The 12838-nt window shown below is 34.8% G+C and overlaps 1 protein-coding gene across 4 annotated transcripts; it reads left to right on the forward strand.

The window, feature by feature from the left end:
• The first annotated feature begins 3422 nt into the window (after positions 1-3422).
• LOC104746398 (myosin-1) lies at positions 3423-11834 on the forward strand. Of its 4 annotated transcripts, XM_010467863.3 has the most exons (24): positions 3423-3849; positions 4478-4820; positions 4970-5071; positions 5158-5301; positions 5419-5569; positions 5677-5704; positions 5932-6097; positions 6212-6275; positions 6377-6390; positions 6494-6578; positions 6920-7023; positions 7114-7252; positions 7506-7624; positions 7999-8151; positions 8408-8497; positions 8638-8715; positions 8919-9077; positions 9262-9468; positions 9724-9929; positions 10029-10164; positions 10240-10369; positions 10485-10631; positions 10738-10805; positions 10916-11834. In XM_010467863.3, the coding sequence occupies exons 2-24, from the start codon at positions 4482-4484 to the stop codon at positions 11585-11587; spliced, it is 3501 nt and encodes a 1166-aa protein (XP_010466165.1). In that variant the 5' UTR covers positions 3423-3849; positions 4478-4481; the 3' UTR covers positions 11588-11834. The 4 variants fall into 4 exon arrangements, with proteins under 4 accessions (XP_010466165.1, XP_087345446.1, XP_087345447.1 ...); XM_087489320.1 differs by having other exon boundaries at positions 6920-7252; XM_087489321.1 differs by having other exon boundaries at positions 3602-3717; positions 6920-7252.
• Positions 11835-12838: the final 1004 nt, after the last annotated feature.

Consider the following 12838-nt stretch of genomic DNA (forward strand, 5'->3'; position numbering starts at 1 on the left):
GCTTACTAGTAAGGATTCTAATAACTGGCTGGATGAAGAAGTATTCTTTTGGCGAAAACCAGACGGGCCTCCATAGTTGTTTCGGAACCCCCAGTTGGGTTGTTGTAACACGTTTGTAAAATATTAGTAATTTGGCTATACGTATTCTTCCCTTCTTTCCCCTTTTTGTATAGCTGGAATTGTTGAGTTGGCATAATAATTAACAGGAAAATTTACACTAATTCTTTTTCTTTTGATTTCCGTCCAAATTTTGTTGATTTGGCATAATTTTATTGAACGTATTGAATTAAGAGTACTAACGAGAAGGTGAATGCGAGTCACTATTGTCTTTTTGTACTTGTTGTTGTTGAACTAACTAGGAATTATGATCCCATGTTCCATAGACTTGTCCCTTAATTATTGTCAAAAGAAAAAAAAGATTTGTACCTTAATTAGTGCGATATGCAAGTGTGAATGACCATGGTTTTACAAATTTGCATGTCCTAAGCTTTTGCTACTCATATTTTCATTGTCATAGTTTAAAAATTTATGGGACAATCATAATGAAAAAAACAACATTGTTTGTCCTACATCGACTAGATCCGCCAAAGGAAGGGGACATATAATTTATGGTTTGGGGTATATCATTGATACCTACAATAACGATCGTCTAATTCCGAAGTTATTAATGATCTTAATCTTATATGTGAGGAAGAAGACGCTTTGACGTTCCAAGTTTCAATGTAATAGTGGCCATGCCCAATTGGTCGACAATGATAGATTCTCTTTTGTTCGGCGTCTTGACTCGGACATGAAATCTAAACATCGATCAAGATGGGACACAACGAAACGTAGAAAGTGGCAAACAAAGCTGATAATATCTAAAAGTAGATATATCAGATAAACAATCCCTTGCGGTATGTTTCTAAACCCTTTTCACCTTTTCATCATATGAATGCAACTTTTATGTATACAACTTTAACATTTTGAGGGGTGAGTGTGAGAAACTGAAAAATGGGTTTAGGATTTACACATAGTAGAAACCTTGCAATCACGATTTTGCACACCGCTGCTTTTTAAGTGACATTATAATGTGGTCGACATAAAAACAAATTGATTTCGAAAGGCTTACTTAATCACATGGTCACAACATGTTTTCATATGCGAAAAAAGTAACAATATCCATGGAATTCAGTGATAAATGTGGATTATTTGTTTATAGGTTGTTCATTTGTAGAAATGATTATATATCTACAAATCTTGCGGTACTTACTAGTTAAAGAATCTCACATTGGTATTTGGTACTAATGTTGAAGCAAAATACACCTTAATTACTTTCTTAACCATTATTTATCACATAGCAGTCATTTAAAACCAAATACATTTTATAGATTATGTATATGTTTAGATCTCTTCAATATCCTTTTCATACATCTTTTTCATAAATCGTGATAAAAACTTTTTTTTTTTGTGTATGAAAAAATTCTTATACTAAAAAAAATACTTTTTAAAATAAATCACGAATCATGGCGCTTCACGTGAGGTTATTTTCTTATTGTTGTTACACTCGTCATGATGGTGATCGATTACTCGCTTTCGTGGCTGGAGAAAGTTTTGCAGTTGATTCTTTGGTGAAACTAATTTCAGAGAGAAGTAGATTATGGGTTTTGAAGCAAACAAAATACATGATAAACCAAATTATAATATCCTAAATATTGTGTAAATTTGGTAGTCGTTCACTTTTTTTTTTCTTTTCAAAAGTGACCATTTTATCATTTTGAATAATATAATTTGAAGAAACATACATATGTATAAGTTTGCAGTGTTGAAATATATATCATCCTCTTAAAAGTATATATAAGGTAAGTCACTTATTTTCAATAATTAAATCAATATACCAACGTCACAAGATATTTTGAGAAGTTAACCAACGATTATTTTGTGTTCGATCGTTTCGTCACAGTAACGACTAATAAGTAATAACTAAAGACTGAATTGTGGTTGTTTGGTGGTATATATTACACTAATTCAAAATTTAAAACACTAATGTTAGAAATAGTTGCTTAATTAGCGACAACAAAATGTATAAAAAAAATTACTACCGCTGGTTATTAGCAATACGAAACGTAAAAAAACAAATCGTTAATCGAATTTGCTAATGATTAAGAATGAATATGAATTACATGACGATGATCAAATTGAACTTTCAACAATAATAACATTGCCCATCAACATAGCTCACATAGTGTGTGTATGTGACCTTGGAAAGGATGTTTGTACCTTTATATTAAAACGAATCTAAACTCCAAATATTCTCATTTTCTTAATTAATATATATGGTTGACTTAATTATAGAAAATGATATATTAAAATTTTTGCAGATGTATTTTTGAGAAATAGAAAACATATGGACCGATTCTAATCTCTTACTTCTTGCACATTAATTAGCTTTCTTGATATTTTTGATGGCTGAGATAGCAACTGGTTAATGTTACAGTTGGATTTATATTTGATATTAAATTTTCTCAACGAGAGAATCATTAATTCTACAATCAATTCTATATAAAAAGCTAATATTACATCTGCAAAAGAATAGTACACATTTTACACATCGAAAACTAAACTCTTAACAAAATTCAAAGATAACTACTAAATCATGTTGGAACCAAAAAAAAAAAAAGACTATTAAGGAATGATTGTATGGTATGGTGTACGTGGACTATGCATACCAATATTGTGGTATGCAAAACATTAAATTATAGAGAGCAGGTTAGTATGAAGTTTATAATGGTATGAAACTTTTCAGTGGATTGAAAAATGCAGACCAATAGTGAATTTAAAATGATATGGACTATAAAGTTATATGTACTAATATAGAGATTTTTAATATACAACAATGCATACTAGTACGCAATAGTAAATAGTAAATTAAGTGTTGATTAGTCCAATTTTAGTCCGGTCCGTAGTATACTATACACCATTCAAAGGCTAAATCATGTTACAAATTAAAATAACACGAATTAATAAAAATGAAAAGAGCATAGCTAGTATAAATAAGTTACATGAAGTACTTCACCCAACACACTCCCCCAAGATTAATCTATCAATTCTTATAATTAGTGAGTAAATATTTGTAGAAAAATTCAGAAAAAAGGATCTTAAATTCGAATTAAGTACATTAAAAGAGGAAAATATCAGCATTAAAATCTATGATCTGAAACTTAAAAATTAAAAAGAAGCAACAACATCGGTTTAAGAAAATAAATACAAAACGAGGTCATAATCGTCATTTCAGAGCATGTGAGGTGCTGACAATTCATGTTTTCAAAATTCAGTTGGTGGCAAAAAAACGCAAAGACATTCAAAATTGTCGGATAATTTTAAATTTTATTTTTGTTAAAAAATTACGAGATAAAATTAAAAAGAAAAATAGGAAAAACAGCAGTTTCTCTTTTTTTTTCCTTTTTCTTTTTTTTTTTTCTTCTTCCTTCTTTTCTTGTTGTGAAGCAGAGAAAAGAAGCTGCACTTTTTAAGATATTCTCTCCAAAATTTCTCAGTAAATTGAAAAATTGAAATCTCCACTGTTTACTTTGGAGATTTCTACTCTTTTTTTTTTTTTCTTCTTTTTCTGTAATTTCACTTCTTCAACCGCATTAGTGTACTCTGTTCTTACCCCTTTTGTTTGTTCTTCCATTTCCGGAGTTGTTTACAGAATCTGAAGTAGTTTTCTTCTGTGTGGTGGGTTTTCTCTGTCTGAGATCTATCTTCCAGAAAAATCAATTCTTTTTTTGAGAATCTGAAGTTTTCTACTCAAGGTGTTGCCGATTGGCTTTATATCTTTTTGCTGAGCAGAGCTCTGATTCTTGGAAGGTATTTGAAAGGGTCTTTAAATCCAACAAATTTGAAAAATTTCTGCTTTTGTTCTGTTTCTCCTTTTTTTTTTTTTTTTATGAATTCTTAACAAAATTAGAAATTTCGTATCGTCTTCTGTTTGGTTTGTGTGTAGGGAAGTGAACATACATAGAAATAAGGAAGTTGTCTTTTGCATCGCAAGATTTGAGCTAGATTTGTTAGCATTTTTTTTCAATTTTTCGATTTGCTGAAAATTTCAGCAAGAGATGTGTTAAAATGTCAACCAGGCAATCCCTTTAGATATTTTAAATTTTTAATCGCATTTTTTTTTTTTAACTCTCCTTCTCAAGATTTCGTCAACCTCTTCAATGAATGTCGTCGTTTCATTGTTTACTCCATTCAGAGATTTGGCCTAACATTTCCCATTCTGATAGAGAAACTTGAAAACACTGACTGAAGACTAAGGAAAAAAAAGCATTTCAGTCTATGTCCTTAAAAGTATGGTCCCCGCCATTAGAAGCTAGATAGGTCTTTTGGAGTGGGGTTCTTCTTCTAAAGCTTGATGGAAACCAAATATAGATTCTTTACTTTTTTTGTTTCTTGAACATTTCCATTTAAGCTGATAAGTTTCGTTTCTTTCTTGCAGTAAAATGTCCCAAAAGGTTACTCCATCCATGCAGTCGCTTAAATCTTTGCCGGCAGACTATAGATTCGATGGTTCAGCAATCTCGGATCGACTTGAAAAATCTTCTGGCGGGAGTGTTTCCTCAACCAATTCGAGTATTCCAAGAAAAGTTGGCTTAAGGAATGGTGTTAGTCGAACTGCTACTGCTGCTGGGGATACTGAGGATTCACCTTATAGCGGGCATGGTGTTTTTGTTGAAGATCAGTCTTTGATCGATGGTGTGGATCCTGGTACTGCTACAATGCCCTTGCCTCAGAGTGATGAACGCAGGTGGAGCGACACTAGTGCATATGCTCGAAAGAAGGTATTACTTCTGATACTCAAGGGTTGAGGGTTTTGTGGCACAGTCACACATTCGATGGATATGATGGATTTCTAGCGAAATTGAGAACAAACTTATTGCTTCTGAAGTTATAAGAGTAGGGATGAAATTTTGACAGTTTTTAACTTTAGATACTGCAATCTTGGATTCAACTTCCAAATGGTAACTGGGAGCTTGGGAAGATATTGTCAACTTCAGGAGAGGAGTCTGTTATTTCTTTGCCCGAGGGAAAAGTAAGTGACTTTTTGTATCCCAAGGTAGGCATGAGTTAATAGTTCAAGTGGATGATCAGCTATCACTTCTGCACTTGATTAAACAGGTTATAAAAGTTATATCAGAGACTCTAGTACCTGCAAATCCTGATATTCTTGATGGAGTAGACGATCTAATGCAACTAAGTTACTTAAATGAGCCATCAGTGTTGTACAACCTCAACTATCGATACAACCAAGATATGATTTATGTAAGTCTTTTGTTTCGATAGTTTTGTTCATCAGGGTAATAGTGTTGAATCTGTTGTCATTTGGTATGCTCCAGCATTTATTATTGCTTCTAAGCTTTTTCCTTTTTTTGGCACTAGACAAAGGCAGGGCCAGTTTTGGTGGCTGTGAATCCTTTCAAGGAGGTTCCTTTATACGGAAATCGCTACATTGAAGAATACAGGAAGCGATCAAATGAGAGTCCTCATGTTTATGCAATTGCAGATACAGCGATTCGCGAAATGATACGCGGTGAGATCATGCTTTATTGTTTGTTAATTATTGAAAGTTAACTTTGCAATTCTCATGAGATAAAAAAACATTTCAGTTCTCACACCGTTTTATCTTTTCCAATCCAGATGAAGTTAACCAATCTATCATTATCAGGTTAGTAGAAATGTCCTCTTTTATGCTGAGTTTTTGTGAATTTTCACGCCTATTGATTTCATATGGCAGTAGCATGAGTGCACTTTTTGGCTATACATTAGTCTTCATGACATGTAGAGATGCATTAGTTTCGACACACTGAGACTAGTAAATTTGTTGAATAAAGTGGTGCTTCCAGTTTGTGTATTGTGGAGTATTCTTATAACATGATTCTAATTCTCATCCAGCGGCGAGAGTGGAGCAGGGAAAACGGAGACAGCTAAGATAGCTATGCAATACTTGGCTGCTCTTGGAGGTGGAAGCGGAATCGAATATGAGATACTTAAGACTAATCCCATTTTGGAAGCATTTGGAAATGCAAAAACATTGAGAAATGATAATTCTAGTCGTTTTGTAAGCCCTTTCATTACAGTGCTTTTTGTATATCATTAATCCCGTATGCTATGTTGTTGAATGTTTTGGGTCTTCGTATGTCTCACAATGTTGTATTGATATTAAAATTTACAGGGGAAGCTAATCGAGATTCATTTTAGTGAAAGTGGAAAGATATCTGGTGCTCAAGTTCAAACATGTAAGTGCAAACCTTATTATTTTGCAACTTCATTTTGTCTATTTATTTCTACAAAGCTAACTTAGCTCCTTTTTTTTTGGCATGTTCTTCAAACTTTGCAGTTTTACTTGAAAAGGTAGCTTCGTTAGATGATTTTCCCTGCTCAATTTCTTTCCTTTTTGAACATGATTCATTAACATTGACATTTTTTTTCTTTGTACGTTGACACATTTTAACAGTCTAGAGTAGTCCAATGTGCTGAAGGGGAAAGATCATATCATATATTTTATCAGCTTTGTGCTGGGGCGTCACCTGCACTTAGAGGTATGTTTAGAAAAAATGAATCCTAAAAGATTTCTTATAAAGGTGACTTTAAAGAGAAGAATACAGTTTTTTTCTTGACAGCTAGAACAATCACTGATTAAAACCTTCTGACCTAGTTGTTGGTGGCCGTTATCAAGTCTGTAAATTGTTTACTGTAGGTTTTCAGATTAACTTTGTGTGCTTAACATGTTTTCGGTTGTATCAATCTTAAATGAAGATAAATTATGTCAACCATCAGTCTTTGAGTCAATGTTGTAATTGTTAGGTCTACATATACGTTTAGTAAATGGTGGAAAGTTATTTATTTGTGTTTGTTTTCCCCATTCATTATTAAAATGCAGAGAAGCTAAATCTGACAAGCGCACATGAGTATAAATATTTGGGACAGAGTAATTGTTATTCAATCAATGGAGTGGATGATGCTGAACGTTTTCACACTGTTAAGGTAATTCCCTCTTTCAGAAGATACTTTCTTCTTCCTAGTCATTTCAGATTTTTATTTTTCTATCTATTGATTAATCCTTCGCTGTTGCAGGAAGCTCTAGACATTGTGCACGTTAGTAAAGAAGATCAAGAAAGTGTATTTGCAATGCTTGCTGCAGTATTATGGCTGGGGAATGTTTCCTTCACCGTTATTGACAATGAAAACCATGTTGAACCTGTAGCAGATGAAAGTAAGCCACTTTAGTCCCTAACTAGTGATGCTTACATTATTTGAGTATAAATGTTTCTTTTTTGCGTCCGTGAACGTTGATCTGCATGCCCACTATGCTTTTCTATGATGTTGATGTACTATATTCCGGACATTTCCATCATCTCTATGATGTCTCGGGTCTTGGAGTTGGAAACAAGAATTTTTTTGCTTAATGTGTTGCCTCATCCGGCAGATAGATTAGCTATGTGATGTACTTGTTTTTTCTTTTTCAGGTTTGTCAACTGTCGCTAAATTGATTGGGTGCAACATCAATGACCTCACGCTAACTTTATCAAAACGTAAAATGAGAGTTAGGAATGATACCATTGTTCAGAAGCTAACACTACCGCAGGTATGCCTTTTACAAGATTTGCTTACATTTTGTTTGTGTATTATTAGACTTGAAGTAGGGTTTTGTAGAGTCAATATGGAGAAGCACTTTGGCAAAATGAGAGATTGGAATTTTTCTGCTCTGGTTTATGTCTACATTTTTGCATTTGCATGTTGTTCTTTGCATCCATGATTCCATGCTTCACATTTACATGAAATTAATGCTTTCAATCTCGTTTGGCCTCAAGTCTCAGTGTCTCACAGTAGGCATTTTATCCCTCCGAATATTATGACAATATTCCTGTTCTTTGCTCATCTTTAATATCTTAGTCAGTCTTGTCTTTCTTTTACTTAACATTTTCCCTTTTGCTGATTTTTTTTCTTATTTTCTTGCAGGCCATTGATGCAAGAGATGCTTTAGCAAAATCAATCTATTCGTGCCTGTTTGACTGGCTAGTTGAACAGATCAACAATTCTCTTGCAGTGGGAAAGAGGCGGACTGGTAGATCTATCAGTATTCTTGATATCTACGGCTTCGAATCATTTGATGTATGTTTCTGCTCTGTCTCTCTCTGTGTTTTCTCCTGAACAAAATCACAATTGCTACCAGCTATTATTTTGACCTTCAGTTGGCAATGGCATCCCTAAATAGTGACAAATATTAGAACTCTTTCGCCAATGAATTGTTGATTGTAGTTGAAATAGCGATTAGGATCTAGGAGGACATATCTTAACACAAAAAGAGGCCTTTGAAGTTCATTTATGTATTTTATTGATTTGCTAAACAACTTTTATTCATCTGCAGAAAAATAGCTTTGAGCAGTTCTGTATAAATTATGCAAATGAGAGATTGCAGCAACACTTTAATCGTCATCTATTCAAGCTGGAGCAAGAGGTAACAAGTTGTCCCTTTCTGTATGAACTATACCGGCTCATATATTAAATTTGCTTGGTCGTGTATTCACATAGAACTACAGTCTAAAAGCTCAATTTTCTCTGATCGAAGATATTAATGTTTATTTCTACTTTTTTCAGGAATATATCCAGGATGGCATTGACTGGACCAGGGTTGATTTTGAGGACAACCAAGATTGTCTTAGTCTCTTTGAAAAGGTAGTTAATAAGAAGAGAATAGACTAGGAAGTGAGATGGACACCCTAATAAGAAGATAATAGAGTTCAACTTTTACATACTCCAAGCCGTAGTTTATTTGGTGAAATACTTACTTTAAAGCTGAAACATTTTTATTTGGTGAAATGCTTATTTTTTGGTCTGAAACATGTATTTTAAGGCAATTACGTCTGTTGTCTGTGCAGAAACCGCTGGGGCTGCTCTCTCTTTTGGATGAGGAATCTACATTTCCAAATGGCACAGATGTGACACTTGCAAACAAGCTAAAAGAGCATCTACACTCTAATTCATGTTTCAGAGGAGATAAAGGGAAGCTTTTCACAGTTGTGCATTATGCAGGAGAGGTAATAGCTTCTGAAACCTCAGTGACACCAATATACATGGCATTCCAGAAAATGCAAAAGGCATATTATAATGGGATCTGTGAGCTCTTTCACAGTTGCTCATTATTCAAAAGAAAACAGGAACCTAGTCTCGGACATGAATACCTCTTGACAGCTTGCTTTCTTAATTGCGTTTCCGATTCAGGTTACATATGAGACGACTGGATTTCTAGAGAAGAACAGAGACTTGTTGCATTTGGATTCTATTCATCTTTTGTCCTCTTGTTCTTGCCTCCTTCCTCAAGCATTTGCTTCTAGCATGCTGATCCAATCTGAAAAACCTGTCGCCGGCCCTTTATACAAAGCAGGTGGTGCTGATTCCCAGCGTTTGAGCGTAGCTACTAAATTTAAGGTAGGGTATTTTGACTGATGTTACTTCGTTTTGGCTACATGCTTTACTTTAACTCATTATCTGCATAGATCTGGTGACAAGAATACCGCGTATAAATCTTCAAAACTTGTTGTGGTTGCCAATTTTAGCCTCTCTCACTATAATTATTTCTACCCCCTTTCTTATCCTAAAGGCTTCTGCTTACACTGTAGAAAGAGCAAACATCTCATATTCTATGATATTTTGTTATTAATGATCTTGCCTGGATTTTTCAAGGGTCAACTCTTCCAATTGATGCAACGTTTGGGAAACACTACCCCACATTTCATTCGCTGCATCAAACCAAATAATGTTCAGTCTCCTGGGTTGTATGAGCAAGGGCTTGTCTTACAGCAGCTAAGATGTTGCGGGGTCCTAGAAGTGGTTCGAATTTCACGGTCTGGATTTCCTACAAGAATGTCTCACCAGAAATTTTCACGAAGGTGAAAACGCCATTCATCATTTAGTAGTTATGAAATGGACAATGAAGGCTTTTCTTCTTAAGTTGTAACCATATTGGTTTTTAAATGATCATACTGCAGGTATGGTTTCCTTTTGGTGGAGAACATTGCTGATAAAGATCCTTTAAGTGTGTCAGTTGCGATTCTCCATCAGTTTAATATCTTGCCGGAGATGTATCAAGTTGGCTACACAAAGTTGTTTTTCAGAACCGGCCAGGTATAGTAGCTAGTCGCCTGATGTGAAAGACTTTCTTTTAAAAGTGCATGAATAATATTCTCATGTGCATTGCAGATTGGGGTTCTTGAGGATACGAGGAACCGTACGCTCCATGGCATTTTACGTGTTCAAAGCTCTTTTAGAGGATACCAAGCACGCTGTCACCTAAAGGAGCTTAAAATGGGAATTTCTGTTCTCCAGTCATGTATGACTCTTTTGTCTCAATTAATTACCTTGGTTTTGCATCTTTGTGTTAATTGCAATGGAGACATTTTGAGCTTAAACTGAGATATTGCTATTTCCCACCTCTTTTTCTCCAGTTATTCGTGGAGAGAAGATAAGAAAAGAGTTTGCTGAGTTACTAAGGAGGCATAGGGCTGCTGCTACAATACAAAGCCAAGTTAAAAGCAAGATCGCTAGGCAGCAGTATAAGGGCATCACCGATGCATCGGTTTCGATACAATCAGGTAAAAAGGTTTATTGTTCTTCTTAGATGTTACAGATCATCTCATTTAGGAAAATCTCAAGCTCATTTTTCATTTTTGATACTGAGTTATTGTAACTTCTTCGCAGCAATTCGTGGTTGGTTGGTTAGAAGATGCTCAGGGGATATTGGATGGCTAAAATCTGGAGGCACTAAGGTAAAGGGATTATAATACTTTCCACTCCTGTCTTCTCACAGTATCTTTATGTTTTCTTTCATCTCATTGATGTGATCTATTTTTGTTTCGGTATTTGACCAACTGCTCAGACAAATGAGTCAGGTGAGGTGCTAGTAAAGGCATCAGTACTTTCTGAGCTTCAACGCAGGGTACTTAAAGCGGAAGCTGCCCTGCGTGAGAAGGAAGAGGAGAATGACATTCTCCAGCAGAGGCTTCAACAGTATGAGAACCGGTGGTCAGAATACGAGACAAAGATGAAATCAATGGAAGAGATCTGGCAAAAGCAAATGCGGTCACTGCAGTCCAGTCTTTCCATAGCAAAGAAAAGCCTAGCGGTTGAGGACTCGGCTAGAAACTCGGATGCATCGGTCAATGCAAGCGATGCAACGGATTGGGATTCAAGCAGTAATCAGTTCAGGAGCCAAGCAAGCAACGGAGGAGGGTCGAGACTACAGCCTATGAGCGCGGGTTTGAGCGTGATTGGAAGGTTAGCAGAAGAGTTCGAACAGAGAGCTCAAGTGTTTGGTGATGATGTAAAGTTCTTGGTGGAAGTGAAATCTGGTCAGGTGGAAGCAAACTTGAATCCAGACAGAGAGCTGAGGAGGCTAAAACAGATGTTTGAGACATGGAAAAAGGATTATGGAGGGAGGTTGAGGGAAACGAAACTAATACTGAGCAAGCTAGGGAGTGAAGAGAGCAGTGGTTCGATGGAGAAAGTGAAAAGGAAGTGGTGGGGAAGGAGAAATAGCACTAGGTATTGATATTGATAATTTGATGGAGAGGAGAGAAGATTGTTCTTAGAGGCAAACTTTGGTCGTTTGCTAATTAAGGATTTGGCGGGGTTTTAATCTGGTAAAGTAGTTGATGATGTTCTTGAGACAACCTCGTTTTGCCTCTCATTGTGATTATACAAAACAAAACAAAAACAAATCTTAATTTAAGTTTGTAAATTGTGTTTTTTCTCCAACTTTTTTAATATAACAAGTGTTGCGATTTGGGGAGTTATAATTCTGCAATGCTTGCATATTTTAATCCAAAAGGTATATGATTAAAATAGGCAAAGCTTTGTTTGTTCTCTTTTAGCTTAAGCAATGGGTAAAAGAGTTTGCTTCCACGCTTGAAGTGTAGTGTACATAGCAAAGCATGAAGTGTACTTTTAAAAGACCAAAACTAATGATTATTACGTACGGTGTTTATGTATATATATATTTTTTGGGTGAATCCGGTATTTGTATATATTTGTTTGAATAATTTCGAAATTCTATGTTTTCACCAACTTTGGAGAATTTTGTACTGGATGAAAAAATAATAATTAAAATCTATATAGAATTAGATTCGTTTTGTGTAAAATAAGCAATCTAGTGGGCTATTCGATGATAAACGAATTTTAATTAGTTCAAGAATTCATTCAAGAATCAAGAAAAGAAATGTCCTTATCGACCAAAATGTTTTACTTTGGAATCAATTAGACGACAAATATAATTCAAAGAAAGAAAGTTAACTAAGCTACAAAGAGGATTAAGACGAATCCAGACACTTTTGGTAATCCTCCGATTAAGAATAAATCATTTTTTAAAAAAGATTTCCAAAAGTCATGGAGAAATGCAAAAAAAAGAAGATGGTGGTGGGGACATTTTGGCGTAATGTAAAACCAAGATTCCCTCATACATTCATACTAATCGAATTTTCTTTTTATTTTAATTGGATATCCAAATCGAATATTCTGCTATTTTCAAAAGCTCTTTGGACTTGCACCACCGTCCAGACTAATGTGTTTTCTATCAGCCACAAGATACATAACTCTCATTCATAAACTCTCCTTATCGTCAAAAAAAAAAAACTCTCCTTTTCTTTTGGCGTCATTGAAATGTCGTATGTTTCACATCCAAGTGGTCTGATTCATAAAGGTCTTGTATTTGTAATACTAATTTAGCGTTTTTTTCTTTCTTGTTAAATTATCTTAATATTTGATTTAAATTTACTCTCTTGGGTAGTTTAGCTTTTGGTAGTAA

This window comes from Camelina sativa, chromosome 15 (genome assembly GCF_030686135.1).
Source record: "Camelina sativa cultivar CO46 ecotype springtype chromosome 15, ASM3068613v1".
Taxonomy (NCBI): domain Eukaryota; kingdom Viridiplantae; phylum Streptophyta; class Magnoliopsida; order Brassicales; family Brassicaceae; genus Camelina; species Camelina sativa.

Bases quoted from the DNA above. Each gene is read 5' to 3' on its own strand.
- LOC104746398 (XM_087489320.1), top strand. From the start codon at position 4,482: ATGTCCCAAAAGGTTACTCCATCCATGCAGTCGCTTAAATCTTTGCCG. The intron at 6,579-6,919 runs GTATGTTTAGAA...ATTAAAATGCAG, and splicing joins GGCGTCACCTGCACTTAGAG to AGAAGCTAAATCTGACAAGC. The intron at 9,469-9,723 runs GTAGGGTATTTT...GGATTTTTCAAG, and splicing joins GCGTAGCTACTAAATTTAAG to GGTCAACTCTTCCAATTGAT.